Source organism: Lutra lutra, chromosome 7, assembly GCF_902655055.1.
Source record: "Lutra lutra chromosome 7, mLutLut1.2, whole genome shotgun sequence".
In the NCBI taxonomy this organism is placed as follows: domain Eukaryota; kingdom Metazoa; phylum Chordata; class Mammalia; order Carnivora; family Mustelidae; genus Lutra; species Lutra lutra.
Window position 1 is genome coordinate 28,706,180 of NC_062284.1, and position 16,055 is coordinate 28,722,234.

The following is a 16,055-nucleotide window of genomic DNA, read 5'->3' on the forward strand; positions in this document are numbered from 1 at the left end:
CATAGATCAATGGAACAGAATAGCGAGCCCAGAAATAGACCCTCAACTCTATGGTCAACTCATCTTCGACAAAGCAGGAAAGAATGTCCAATGGAAAAAAGACAGCCTCTTCAATAAATGGTGTTGGGAAAATTGGACAGCCACATGCAGAAAAATGAAATTGGATCATTTCCTTATACCACACACGAAAATAGACTCAAAATGGATGAAAGATCTCAATGTGAGAAAGGAATCCATCAAAATCCTTGAGGAGAACACAGGCAGCAACCTCTTCGACCTCAACCACAGCAACATCTTCCTAGGAACATCGCCAAAGGCAAGGGAAGCAAGGGCAAAAATGAACTATTGGGATTTTATCAAGATCAAAAGCTTTTGCACAGCAAAGGAAACAGTGAACAAAACCAAAAGACAACTGACAGAATGGGAGAAGATATTTGCAAATGACATATCAGATAAAGGGCTAGTGTCCAAAATCTATAAAGAACTTAGCAAACTCAACACCCAAAGAACAAATAATCCAATCAAGAAATGGGCAGAGGACATGAACAGACATTTCTGCAAAGAAGACATCCAGATGGCCAACAGACACATGAAAAAGTGCTCCATATCACTCGGCATCAGGGAAATACAAATCAAAACCACAATGAGATATCACCTCACACCAGTCAGAATGGCTAAAATTAACAAGTCAGGAAATGACAGATGCTGGCGAGGACGCGGAGAAAGGGGAACCCTCCTACACTGTTGGTGGGAATGCAAGCTGGTGCAACCACTCTGGAAAACAGCATGGAGGTTCCTCAAAATGTTGAAAATAGAACTACCCTATGACCCAGCAATTGCACTGCTGGGTATTTACCCTAAAGATACAAACGTAGTGATCCGAAGGGGCACGTGCACCCGAATGTTTATAGCCGCAATGTCTACAATAGCCAAACTATGGAAAGAACCTAGATGTCCATCAACAGATGAATGGATAAAGAAGATGTGGTATATATACACAATGGAATACTATGCAGCCATCAAAAGAAATGAAATCTTGCCATTTGCGACGACGTGGATGGAACTAGAGGGTATCATGCTTAGCGAAATAAGTCAATCGGAGAAAGACAACTATCATATGATCTCCCTGATATGAGGGAGAGGAGATGCAACATGGGGGGTTAAGGGGGTAGGAGAAGAATAAATGAAACAAGATGGGATTGGGAGGGAGACAAACCATAAGTGACTCTTAATCTCACAAAACAAACTGAGGGTTGATGGGGGGGGGGGGGGTTGGGAGGGGGGGGTGGGGTTATGGATATTGGGGAGGGTATGTGCTATGGTGAGTGCTGTGAAGTGTGTAAACCTGGTGATTCGCAGACCTGTACCCCTGGGGATAAAAATATATGTTTATAAAAATAAAATTAAAAAAAAAAAGAAAGAAAAAAATGGATAAATTCCTAGAAATCTATAATCTACTAAAACAGAAGCAGGAAGAAATAGAAAATTTGAACAGACTGATTACCAGCAATGAAATTTAAACATTTAAAGAAGTGTTAATACCTATACTTCTCAAGCTATTAAAAAAAAAGAAGAAGAGTAAGAAAAGCTTCCAAATCCAATCTATGAGGCCAACATTATCCTGATACCAAAACTGGATAAAGACACTACAAAAAAAAGAGACTTACAAGGCAGTATCTCAGATGAACACACAAGCAAAAATCCTCAATAAAATATCAATGAATCCAACAATACACTAAAAAATCATTCTCCATGATCAAGTGGGATTTATTCCTGGGATGCAAGGGTAATTCAATATGCACAAATCAATCAACTTGATACACCCCTCAAGAAAATGGATGAAAATCATATGATCATTTCAACAGATGAAAGAAAGCGTTTGATAAAGTACAAATCCATAGAGTAAAAACTCTAAAAACAGTAGTAGGTTTATAGGGAATACACCTCAACATAATAAAGGTTATCTATGAAAAATCCACAGCTAACACCACACTCAATGGTAAAAGCTGAGAGCTTTTCCCCTTAGATCAGGAACAAGACAAGGGTGTCCATTCTCATTGCTTTCATTCTGGAAGTCCTAGCCACAGCAATCAGACAAGAAAAAGAAATTGGTAAGAAGAAGTAAAACATCCCCTACTTGTAGATAATAAAATACTATATATAGAAAGTCCTAAATGCTTCACAAAAAAACTACTAGAACTGATAAATGAATTCTGTAAGGTCACAAGATACAAAATCAATACACAGAAATATGTTGCTTTCTATACACTAATAATAAAGTAGCAGAAGGAGAAACTAAGAAAATAATCCCATTTATAACTGCACCAAAAATAATAAAATATCTGGGAACAGACTTAGCAAAAAAGGTCAAAGACCTTCTGAAAACTATACAACATTGATAAAGAAACTGAAGATGACACAAACAAATGGAAAGATACTCATGCTTTTAGATTGGGAGAAGAAATATTGTTAAAATATCCATACTACCCATTAATGCAATCCCTATCAAATCACCAAGAATGTTTTTCTCACAATTAGAATAAATAATCCTAAAATTTGTGTGGAACCATGTAAGACCACAAATAGCCAAAGCAATTTTGAAAAAGAACAACTGGAGGTATTGCAAACTCAGATTTCAAGATATAATATTAAACTGTAGAAATCAAAACAGTATGGTACAGACACAAAAACAGACATACAGATCAAGGGAACACAAAAGAAGAGCCCAGAAATAAATCCATGATTATACAATCAATTAATTTTTGACAAAGGAGGCAAGAATATACATTGAAAAAAGACAGTCTCTTCAACAAACGGTGCTAGGAAAACTGGACAGCTACATGCTAAAGAATGAAACTGGACCACTTTCTTACATCATACACAAAAATAAACTCATACTGGATTAAAGATCTAAATATGAGACATGAAATCATAAAAATCTTAAAGGAGGAAAATAAAGCAGCATTTTCTCAAACATCAGCTGAAGTAACATTTTTCTAGGTATGTCTTCTGAGGCAAGGGAAACAAAAGCAAAAATAAACTACTGGGAATACAACAAATTTAAAAGATTCTCAAAGCACCCTGAAACTAATACACTATATGTTAACAACACTGAATTTAAATTTTAAAAAATTTAAAAATAAAAATAAAGCTTCTCAAAGCAATCCACACATTTAATGCAACCCCGATCATAATAACACTATCATTTTTCACAGAGCTAGAACAAACAATCCTAAAATTTGTATGGAACCACAAAAAACCCTAAATAGCCAAAGCAATCTTGAAAAAGAAATGCAAAACTGGAAGCATCACAATTCCAGACTTCAAGCTATATTACAAAGCTGTACTGATCAGGCAGTATGATGCTGGCACAAAAACAGATACATAGATCAAAGAATGGAAAATCCAGAAATGAACAAATATGTGGTCAATTAATCTGGACAAAGCAGGAAAGAATATCCAGTGGAAAAAAGAGATAGCCTCTTCAACACATGGTGTTGGGAAAACTGGAGAGCAACATGCAAAAGAATGAAACTGGAACACACTCTTACACCATACACAAACACAAATTCAAAATGGACTAAAGATTTAAATGTGAGACCATAAAAATCTTAGTGATGATTACATGCAGTAACTTCTTTGACATGGGCCATAGCACCTTCTTACTAGCTATGCCTCCTCAGGTAAGGGAAACAAAAGCAAAAATAGACTATTAGGACTTCATCAAAATAGAAAGTTTCTGCACAGTGAAGGAAATATTTGGCAAAACTAAAAGGCAACCTATGGAATGGGAGAAGATATTTGCAAACAACATATCTGATAAAGGGTTAGTATACAAAATATATAAGGAACTTATAAAACACAACACCCAAAAATGAGTGATTTGATTTAAAAATGGGCAGAAGACATGAACAGACATTTTTCCAAAGAAGACATCCAGATGGCCCAGACACATGACAAGATCTCAACATCACACATCATCAGGGAAAATACAAATCAAAACTACAATGAGATGTCACCTCACACCAGTTAGAATGGCTAAAATCAACAAGAAATAACAGGTGCTGGCAATGATGCAAAGAAGGAGGAACCCTCTTACACTGCTGTTGAGAATGCAAACTGGTGCAGCCACTGTGGAAGACAGTATGGAGGTTCCTCAAAATATTAAGAATAGAACTACCCTATAATTCTGCAATTGTGCTACTAGGTATTACCCAACAAATACAAAATTACTAATTCAAAGGGATATATGCATGCTGATGTTGACAGCAACATTATCTACAAAAGTAGCCCAGACGACCAGACTGATGAAAGGAAAAGGAGATGTAGTGTGTGTGTGTATCTATCTATATATATAGATAGATACACAGAGAGAGAGAGAGAGAGAATGGAATATTACTTAGCTATAAATAAGAATGGAATCTTACCATTTGCAATGACATGAATAGAACTAGAGAGTATTGTGCTAGGTGAAATAAGACAGAGAAAGATAAATGCCATATGATCTCACTCATGTGTGTAATTTTTTAAAAAATGAGCAAAGGGGCGGGGGATAAAAGAGTGAAGCAAACCAAGAAACAGACTATTATCTACATAGAACAGACTGATGGTTACCAGAGAGGAGGTTGGTTGGGGGGATGGGTTAAATAGATGATGGGATTAAGTAGTACATGTGTTATGACAGGCACCAGGTATTGTATAGAAGTATTGAATCACTACATCATATAGCTGAAACTAACATTACACTCTATGTTAACTGGAATTAAAATAAAAATAAATAAAAGCTTCTACAAAGCAAAAGAAACAATAAACTAAAAGATGACCTGCTGAATGGGGAAGGTATTTGCAAATGACATACACAGTAAAGGGTTAATATCCAATATATATAAAGAACTTATATAACTCAACAACCCCAAAACAAATAAGCTAACTAAAAAGTGGGCAGAAGACATGAACATTTTCTCCAAAGAAGACATACAGATGGCCAACAAAATTACAGAAAAATGGTCAACAAATCAAAACCACAATTAGATATCACCTCACACCTGTCAGATGGCTAAAATCAAAAACACAAGAAGCAACAAGTGTTGGAGAGGATATGGAAAAAAAGGAACCCTTGTGCACTGTTCATGGGAATGCAAATTGTTACAGCCACTGTAGAAAACATTTTGGAGGTTCCTTAAAAAATGAAAAAAATAGAACTACCATACAATCCAGTAATTCCAGTACTGGGTATTTACCCAAAGATATGAAAACACTGATTCAAAAAGATATATGTACCCCTATGTTTACTGCAGCATTATTTATAATATCCAAATTATGGAAGCGACTCAAATGTCAACTGATAGATGAAGGGGTAAAGAATATGTGGTGTATATACACAATGGAATATTACTCAGCCATAAAAAGGGAATGAAATCTCACCATTTGCAAGAGCATGGATGGATCAAGAGGGTATTATGCTAAGTGAAAGTAGTCAGAGAAAGACAAGTACCATATGATTTCACTTATATGTGGAATTTTTTAAAAAGGAACAAAGCAAAAAGAGAGAAACAAAAAAACAGACTCTTAAATAGAACAATCCAGTGATTGCCAGAGGGCAGTTGGGAAGGAGGATGAGTGAAATAGGTGATGAGAACTGAGCAATGTATAGAATTGCTGAATCACTACATTGTACACCTGAAATTAATATAACACTATATGTTAATTAAACTAGAATTACAAAAGAAATTTAAAATATAAAAATTAGTTGAGGGGATGGGGCTAAAGATGCAAATCTAGGAGCACTAGAGAGACAAGAGTTGAAGCAATGATAATGATTGTGATACTGAAGGAAAAGAACAAGTGAAATGGAGAAAGTCAGTAAAACATAGGCAGCAAAAGGAAAAGGGAAGATAGGAAAGGATTAGTTAGAAAAGCAGAAGGAAAATCAAGATAGTGCAGCATACTCTAGAAAAAGGTACCTCACAGTGTGCATAATGGAAAAAATCAGAATAGCCTTTTAAACTTATTAATAACATTCTGAAAAGCAAATGCAGTATAGCACAGAGGAAAATGGTATTATAAAGAATTCACGAAAATATGGATGACAAGGTGATAGAAAATGGGTCAGCCTGCTCTTTCCAAGGAATCTGAAGATTTACAGAAGAACAGAATAGACAATTTGCACAATTGGGAGTACACAAGTAGGCAATCTAGAAGAAGAAAGCAGAGGAGAAGACATAAGAAATGATGAGGCAAATTCCAAGAGCAGGCAAGAAGACACAGCAGAAGGGAAAAGGGTTACCGCCATAAATCAGGAAAATGATATCTTCCTCATGAGAAAATTAAAATCAACTGTAATTATGAGTAGATGTTATAACTGAAAATGAATCAGTGACACCATTAAGAAACTGAAAATAAAAGCCAATTTTATATATTGAATAACAGCAAGATCTAAGATAAAATCAGGTTCTGAATAAATCAGGCTACAGTAATGGTCGCTATCAACTAAACAGTGACTTATTTTCAACCATCTGTGTACACAAAAAGAAGGAATTTGAAATGATAATTTACTCCACGAATTCACAAAAAGTATATATGAGAAAAAAATTATATCTTGATTAAATAACAGGACTGAAATGAATGTAGTTGGTATATATGTCTCAAGGGAATTAAATTTCTAGTAGAACTTAAGTATATTGTTTAAAGCCAGTAAAAAAATGACTGAATTATTAGCACTCTTGGATTAGTAATAACACAACAAAAACGCATTGAGGAAAAATTAAGAAGTAGAACATAAATGGGATATGGTGTTCAACAATTCTAACATCTTTTTTTTTTTTAATTTATTTTCAGCATAACAGTATTCATTGTTTTTGTACCACACCCAGTGCTCCATGCAATCCGTGCCCTCTCTAATACCCACCACCTGGTTCCCCCAACCTCCCACCCCCCCACCTCTTCAAACCCTTCAGATTGTTTTTCAGAGTCCATAGTCTCTCATTGTTCACCTCCCCTTCCAATTTCCCCCAACTCCCTTCTCCTAACTCCCCATGTCCTCCATGCTATTTGTTATGCTCCACAAATAAGTGAAACCATATGATAATTGACTCTCTCTGCTTGACTTATTTCACTCAGCATAATCTCTTCCAGTCCCGTCCATGTTGCTACAAAAGTTGGGTATTCATCCTTTCTGATGGAGGCATAATGCTCCCCAATGTTTATAGCAGCAATGGCCCCGGTTGCCAAACTGTGGAAAGAACCAAGATGCCCTTCAACGGACGAATGGATAAGGAAGATGTGGTCCATATACAATTCTAACATTTTATCAAGTATTTACAGTACACCAGGGATGGCACTGACTTCTTTGAAACAAGCATATACTAATTTAATCCTTTCCTCAAAATTTTTGAGATGTAGGTAAGGTCATTCCTAATTTGAAAATTAACAAATAGGGTAAAAGGTAAAAAAACCTAAGGTCGTTCAGCTACTAATTGGTAGAGTCAGGACCTGAATTTAATTCTATCCAACTCCAGAGACTTCAGTCTTCAATATAACAAAAAATTACTTTTGAAGAAGGAACAATTATTTGATGAATGTTGAGCCAAAGTTCCTGATTCTAAGAATCACCTGGAGGACCTATAAAAAATAAAGTTCTCTAGGCCCCACTCCAGCTTACTGAAGGACCCTGCAAGGACAGACCTTAGAAATCAGATGACTGTTAGATCAGGCAACCTTGGAAAATACTGGCATGTGACAAAACCAAAGGCAGGAAGAGATTCTGTCTCATAAATTAGTATGTCTGGGTATGAAATTATGTGATATATTTCATGAAAACTCTTTTAGATATTTATGCAATTACCCTAAGAGCAATTTAATCATAATATTTTTTAAAAGATTTTATTTATTTACTTGAGAGAAAAGAGTGAACATGAGAGAAAGGATGCAAGAGAGAGAGAACACATGTGGGGGGAGGGCAGAAGGAAAGGGGCAGTCAGACTTCCCACTTAGCAGGGAGCCTGATGCAGAGCTTGATCCCAGGACCCTGGGATCATGATCTGAGCCGAAGGCAGAAGCTTAACTGACTGAGACAGCCAGGTGCCCTGACAACTACATTCCAAAATGGAGTTTCACAGATTTTTGAAGAGAAGCAATAAAAATTAAGAGAATGGATAGGGTAGCAACTGGTAGCATAGTTTTAAAGCCCTGTTTCATATTTCCATAATTTTAGTACAGACTCTTGATTCAGTTTACCTTGATTATTAAGAATTTTAAAATTACAAAAGACAGCTCATATTCTCAGGTAAAGACAGCCAGCAGCTGACCATTCACCTTGATGGAGAGTTTTTAAACTGTAGTTTGGGTTAATATGCTTATGAAGCCACTATGGCTTAATAAAACTATAATTTTATAAAGTAAACATATTAAGCAATTTGACAAATTAAAATTCATTTAACTCATATGAAAAGAAGACCAAAAAATGAGAATACTAAACCAAAACCACAGTCATAAAAGCAGAGGCTTTGGAACCACGAAGACCTGGATTTTAATTCTGGCCATGTGACCATCAACAATCTACCTTCAGATAGCCCCTCTAGAAAATAAAGATAATAATAATAATACATAGTTCAAAACTTCCACTTCCAGCCCTGAGTGACAGGGTCCAGATATACCCTCCCACCTTAAATAACTAAAAAATTAGGTAAATATATAAAACATAAATTCAATTGATGTAATATAGCGAATATCAAGAGAACAAAAAACAAAAGCACATTATTTTGCAACAGATGCAGAAAAGCAATTTGACAAAATCCAACATCCCTTTGTGATAAAAACACACAACAAAATAGGAATAAAAAGGAACTTCCTCAATCTGATGAAAGGATCTATAAAAACAAACACCTAACATCATACTTTATGATGAAAGACTAAATATCTCCCCTAAAGACTGGGGAAAAGACAAAGATATCCTGTCCACGTTTATCACTTCTATTCAACACTGAATTTCAGGTTCTACCTAAAGCAAAAAGGAAGAAAAACTAATCAAAGACAACCAGGTGGAAAAGAAATGAACCTATATCTATTTGCAGAAAACATGAACTTGTATATAGAAAATCCTAAAGAATCCACTAAAAAACTATTAGAAGTAAAGAGTCAGTTCAAGCAAGGTTGCAAGAGATAAGACTAACATATAAAATTCAACTGTATTTTTGTGCACGAATAATAAATGGTCTGAAAATGAAATTAAAACAATTCAAATTTACAAGCATGTCTACAAGAATACATATTTAGGAATAAATTTAAATAAGGTGACTTTCACAGTGAAAACTTCAAAGCACTAAATAGACATATACATCAAAGGGACACGATATTATAATGGTAATCAAGATAAAGTGGTATTGGCATAAAAATAGGCACAAAGACAAATGAAACAGAATAGACAGTCAGAAACAGACCCATACATATATATGGCAAATAGCTTTTCAACAACAGTACTAAAGCAATTCAATATAAAAAAGATAATCTTTTCAACAATTGGTACTTGAATATTGGATATCCCTACATAAAAAATGAATCTCAACCCTACCTCACACCATATACAAAATTTAACTCAAAAGGGAACATAGACCTCATTGTAAAATGTAAAACTCCTACAAAAAAATTAAGAGAAAATCTTGGTGACCGTAAATTTAGGTAAAGATTTTTTATTTATTTATATTTTTTAAAGATTTTATTTATTCATTTGACAGACAGAGATCACAAGTAGGCAGAGAGGCAGGCAAAAGAGAGGAAGGGAAGCAAGCTCCCCGCTGAGCAGAGAGCCAGACTCGGGCTCCAGGGACCCAGGACCCTGAGATCATGACCTGAGCCCAAGGCAGAGGCTTTAACCCACTGAGCCACCCAGGTGCCCCAAAGATTTTTTATATAGGACACAAAAAAACACAAAGTATAGAAGGAAAAAAGTTAATACATTGGACTTTGGCAATTTTTAAAACTTCAAAACACACTTTAAAGAAAAGGAAAATGCAGGATGCCTGGATGGCTCAGTCAGTTAAGCATCTGCCTTCAACTCAGGTTATGATCCCAGAGTCCTGGGATCAAGTCCCACATCAGGCTCATTGCTCAGTCTGCTTCTCCCTCTGCCTTTGCCTGCCACTCCCCCGCTCATGCTCTCCCTCTCTCTCTCTCACAAATAAAAAAATCTTTAAAAAAAAAAGAGAGAGGGAGAGAGAAAGAAGAAAAGGAAAAGGCAATCCAAGGACTATAAGAAAGTTTTTACAAAACATAGACCTTAATATCTAAAATACATGGAAGTCCTTTAAGAAATCTTTTCATTTATGACAACATGGATGAAACTGGAGGGCAAGATGCTAAATTAAATGAGCCAGACAAAGACAGACAAATGCTGCATGGTATCATTTATATTTGGAATCTAAAAAAAGTTGAACTCATAAAAACAAGGTAGAAAAGTGGCTGCCAGGGGCTGAGGATGGAAAAAGAAATAGGGAGAGGATGGTAAAAGTGCATAAACTTTCAGGTGTAAGATGAATAACTTCTGATGATCTAATGTGCAACACGGTGACTACAGTTGATAACACTATAGTGTATAAATAAAATATGCTAAGAGAATAGAATTTAAACATTCTCTCTCTCTCTCTCTCTCTCTCTCTCACACACACACACACACACAGATAAATATATGAGGTGATGGATATCTTATTTAACCTGATGAGGGGAATGCTTTCACAATGTATATGTATATCAAATCATCACGCTGTATACTTTATATGCCTTACTATTTGTCAATTATATCTCAATAAAGCTAAAAAAATTTAATAACAAAACAATCTAACTTTAATAAATAAGATATTTGAGCACACATTTCACCAAACAAGAGATAAAGATATGAAATAAGCACTGAAAAGATGTTACAAAATGAAAATTAAAACCAAATGAGATATCATAGACATAATAAAGTGGAGTGGCTAAAATTATAATGTGTAACCATGTCAAATGTTGGTTAGAATGTGCTTAATTAGAACTCTCATCCACTGCTGGTAAGAATGTCTAATACCACAACTATCCCCTGCTTTTCGAAAGTTCTCATTATACCACTTTGCTTTTATGAAGACCTACACTAGCACTTGTTTTTGTTAACCAAAAGAAATCCAAAGAGGATGTCTGCTTTATGAAAAAAAGAAAAAAAACAAAAATCATGTTCAGTGTCTGTTTTTACAGTGAGCCATTATAGAGTCAGCACACCCCAAACAGTATGAGCGGCGCTGTCCAGCTCCTTCCCTGGAAACTACACTCAGCATCTCAGCATCAGGCCACCACAGTTTTGAACTGTGTTTGTGAATATCTGTGCTTTGTCTCAATTTATTTTGTGCATCCATTAGCAAGATGTGTCCTAACGTATCAGAAAAGCCTAAAAGATATTATTTTTCCATATAAATCAATGGTAATTGCATCTTTATGCCATTTTAGATTATAAAAAGTTTCATTGGAACACTCTACTTTCAGATAGTGGTTATATAATAACCACTTTGGAAAACCGTATAAGTTAAATATGAACCTATTATAAGGCTCTGCTATTTCATTCTTCGATATTTACCCAAGAAAATAAAAGCACACATCTACACAAAGACTTGTACATGACAGTTCACAGCAGCTAGATCTATAATGGCCAAAAAACAAGAAAGTAAACAAATAGCTATCAACTGGTGACCGGATTAATAAATCATGGTATTTCTACACAGTGGTATACTTCCCAGCAATGAAAAGGAAGTGATACACACAATAGTATGGATGACGTCCAAAGTAACTATGTTGTGTGAAAGTTGCCAGAGGAAAAGAATATATACTGTATGATTCCATTCATATAAAATTCTAGTGAATGCTAACGTCCATAGTGACAAAAAGCAGATCAGCAACTGCACAGTAACAGAGTTGGAGGAAGGAATGAATACAAAGAAGCGTGAGCAAATTTCTGAGGGCCTTGAAACTGCTTCTTATCTCCATTGTGCTGAGGTTTCAGGAAACCATACATGTCAAAACTCATCAAACTGATGCTTTACAATATGTGCTATTTGTTGTCTGTCAATTGCACCTCAAAAAAGCTGCAAAACATTAATACACATCTCAAAGGATTATTTTAAGTATATGATTTTGCACCTAATATGTTTTAAGCAAGCCTATTATTCTGGCACAGAATAATTACTTCACAAATATCAGCTTCTTATATTAACAACTGAAAAGAGAACTTAGGGAACTAATTCAATGTTCAAAGCACCTAAGATATACCTTAGCTTCTTCCTCTTGTGCTTTTTTAACAATTGCTTGTAATTGCACCTCTCGTTTAAATTCAGCATGAAGTAATTTCTCTTCCATCATCCTGCGTCGTTGATCTAATAATTCTTCCTTCCACTTCCGGACATCTTTCTCCTATACAGAGTGAGATATCACACATAGTAATTTAACAGATAAACAGCTTAGGAATTACAAAGTCTAGAACCTAGAAAGCCCTAAAGGAGCATGACTTGTGATTTAGAACCCAGACTAGGAAGCCAGACTGCTTGAGTTCACAAACTACCTTGGTCCCTTGCTAGCAAAAATCAAAAGTTGGCTCAACATGAGTGGGAATAAAATTAACATTTCAGTTGAATTTCAGCTATATAATTATGTGCTTAACCACCTAAAAAAGTATGAGGTGGAAACAGCTCTGGATTAGGAGCTAGAAGACAGATCTTTAAAGCTCTTTGGTCAGCCAATTATCAGTCATATGTCACTGAAAACAGTACTTTACCTCTCCTAGACTCATTTTTCACACCTGTAAAATGGGATTCAGTAACTGTCCAACTCTGTGAGCTACACAGAAGAAGTCTGGTGATGAGACCACATATGAAAACAGTGCTGAAATAATAACCTATTATACAAACAGAAAGTGGATTTATCATTAAAATCAAAGAGAAACTTACATAAATGGAAAAATTAAACCAAAGAACCTCTAACATCTTGTACAATTTCAAGAACTTATTATTCTGTTTGCATGAATACTGGCAGATTATATTACATAAGAAAATAAACTATATAATTTTATTTGTCTTAAAGACACAGTAAGAAGTGCCCGGGTGGTCCAGTCAGTTAAGCATCTGCCTTCAGCTCAGGTCATGATCCCTGGAATTGAGCCCCACATTGGGCTCCCTGATCAGCAGGGAGTCTGCCTATCCCTCTGCCTATCCCTCTCCCTTTCCTTCTGTTCCTCTCTGCCCCACTTATGGCTCACCTGCCCTCTCCCAAATAAATAAATAAAACTTAAAAAAAGACACAGTAAGAGGGGAAGTTGTAATGTTACAACATTTCTCTAAAACTAAAAATTAAATAATATATTAACTCTTACAGAACCCCATAACATGGAATCTATTTTTCATTTTGATTTACTCATTCTAAATGATTAAAATAAAAATAATGACAAATTCTTGAGATTCAGGTAAAAATAAAAGTCACAGATTTCCTTCTTTTTCCAGTCAACTTTTCTACTGTACAAAACAGAATCTTGTACTACACCTCATTTTTAAAAATATTTGGATTATTTGGTCCAATTATCTCTCCAAAATTTAAAATACACATTATAAGTAATGCAAATAATATTTTTTTGAGATTTTATTTTTAAACAATCTCTATACCCAACACGGGGCTCGAACTAACAACCCTGAGATCAAGTGTCTTTCACATGCTCCACCAACTGAGCCAGCCAGGTGCCCCAAAGCAAATATTTTTCATCTCTGTATATTAGTACTCCTTTCTAGTACTAGAAGATAACAAAGGAGCTCATCTATACTATAACAGTCACATATCTTTTGTCATGTTGTGATAGGTACTTAAAGTACGAAGGCTCCAAGATGGCTCCCAGCAATCCCAGTCACCTGGTATTCAGATCCTTCTGTAATTCCTACCCACACTGTATCAGGATTCTGACCAATGGAATACAGCAAAAGTGATAGCATATCACATCCACGATCAGGTTATAAAAGGCAATGCGGCTTCAATTTTGGCAGCTCATTTGTTCTTTCCCTCTCTCCATCTCCATCTCCAACCCCAACCCCTTCGCCTTTCCTCCCTTTCTCCTGGACTGTTTTCTGTAGGGAAGCCAGTGACCATGTCAAGGACACTTGGGCTGTGGAAAGGCACACATGACAAATAACTGAAGACTGTGGTCAACGGGTAAGCAGCACCTTAAGTCTGCCTATAACCACATGAGTGGGTCCAAAAGTGGATCCTTCAGTTCCAAATGACTGACCCCAGCCAATAGCATGACTGCAAATTCATGAGAGACTCCAAATAAAAATCATTAGGCGAGACACTCCCAGGTTCCTTGCCCACATATACTGTGAGCTAATAAACATCTGTTGTTTAAAGTAGCTCAGTTTTAAGGTCATTATTATACAGCACACGTAACTAATGTAGTACTTGCCTATATTTGGCATGTTGAAGTAATAATAATGATCATACAATGAGCAACCGTCATCCTAACACTATGCTGCTACTATACATAATTGCCACAGTTAATCATCATGTCAAGTTAATAATTATAATTGTCATTTTACAAATAAAAAAACTGATATGCAATATTGACAAGTAACTTGCCCAGGGCAATATTTTATCATGTGGAAAAACGGGGATTTGATCGCTAGTCGGCTATCTCCAGACCGCATGTTCTTCCCACTCTATCACACTGATCAGCTGAGAATCTTTTCTATAAATTCAGTCAGTACTCCACTTATTCAAACCTGATGATCTGAGGCTCAAAACTATCCTACCAACTCATCCTACGCTGTCTACAAGACTCCCCAAAGAAAGGCCCCCATAAAAATGGCAAAAGACAAAGCACAGCTTAATAACCCAGGCCAACTCTGCAAACATCAAAATTACTAGCGGGTTTAGAAATGTCAACTTTTTTCTTTTTTGCAGGCAACCTTCTGTAATTCAACAGGTAGAAATGCTTTTGTTTCCTAGAAAATTTAATTATTTTTATAGTTCTGCTAGCTTCTCTTAGACAAAAAATAGTCAAGTTAAAAATCAGCCCATCAATTTAAGGCTATAAGAATTTTCTAAATATTAAAAACTCACCCTTTCTAATAATTTCTGCAGCTTTAATGTTTTCTCTTCACGTAACTTTTCCCTTAGCTGCTGTGCTTTCATTTGTTTTTCTTCATGTTTCTTCTTAGATTCTGCAATTGTTCTATTAATACAAACAAATGGAAAGAAGACACAAATGTTTACATGATAAAGCCAAAAATATTTTCTTTAGTCTTCAACATTCCTAAAGCAAATATAAAAAGTATACAAAAGTAATTCTGGTCTAACATTTCAGGAAAACGCTGTCACTTTTCAATGAATCTGTAACGATCCTGAGTAATGTGCCTTATAATGTTGTTTAGCAACTCTATTTAATAATCAAGAGTAGCTATTTTCCCTCTGTGAAATATTTCAAATTAATTTTCAAAGCCCAACCTTTTACGAGATGGTGAGGAAAGTTTTTCATGCATGTGAATTCCATGGCCTGGAGGTCTAGCAGGTTCCTCCTCTACAATATCCCCCCATGATGTATTTTGGCGCCAAGTTTCACGAGCTGCCCAAAGAAAAGAAAACCACTGTAACTGTTTAACCACACAGTTCTGTAAAACCAACATTTGAGAACAGAATTTTAAAAGGCATCAGCATTCCCACTCCAAATTATTTATTTTATACATAAATTCCCATTTAGTAAGATAATCTACTTTAAATCCCTCTAGCTACACACACAATGTGCACACACACACACACACACACACACAAAATACCTTCATAATCTGCAAGGACATCATTCCAGTCCATTGACAAACCACAGAAAGATACACTCCCACTGCCCATGCTGGCCTAAAATGTAATAAGGAAAAGTGAAAAAGAAATACTTGAACATAATTATAACCTTAAAAAATGAACTGCAAATGTAATTTTCCTAATACATTTAACAAATAGTTCAAAACCAGAAAAAGGTTATATACCTCTTTTAGTTATACTAATCACCAAGT

The 16,055-nt window shown here is 35.5% G+C and overlaps 1 protein-coding gene across 1 annotated transcript in view; it reads right to left on the reverse strand.

The window, feature by feature from the left end:
• The window catches only part of SCAPER (S-phase cyclin A associated protein in the ER), a 478,259-nt gene that overhangs the window by 339,239 nt on the left and 122,965 nt on the right, over nt 1–16,055 (reverse strand). Inside the window, 4 exon segments of the mRNA XM_047736200.1 lie at nt 12,286–12,426; nt 15,112–15,223; nt 15,496–15,613; nt 15,825–15,900. Of these exon segments, the coding sequence (XP_047592156.1) occupies nt 12,286–12,426; nt 15,112–15,223; nt 15,496–15,613; nt 15,825–15,900 (447 nt within the window).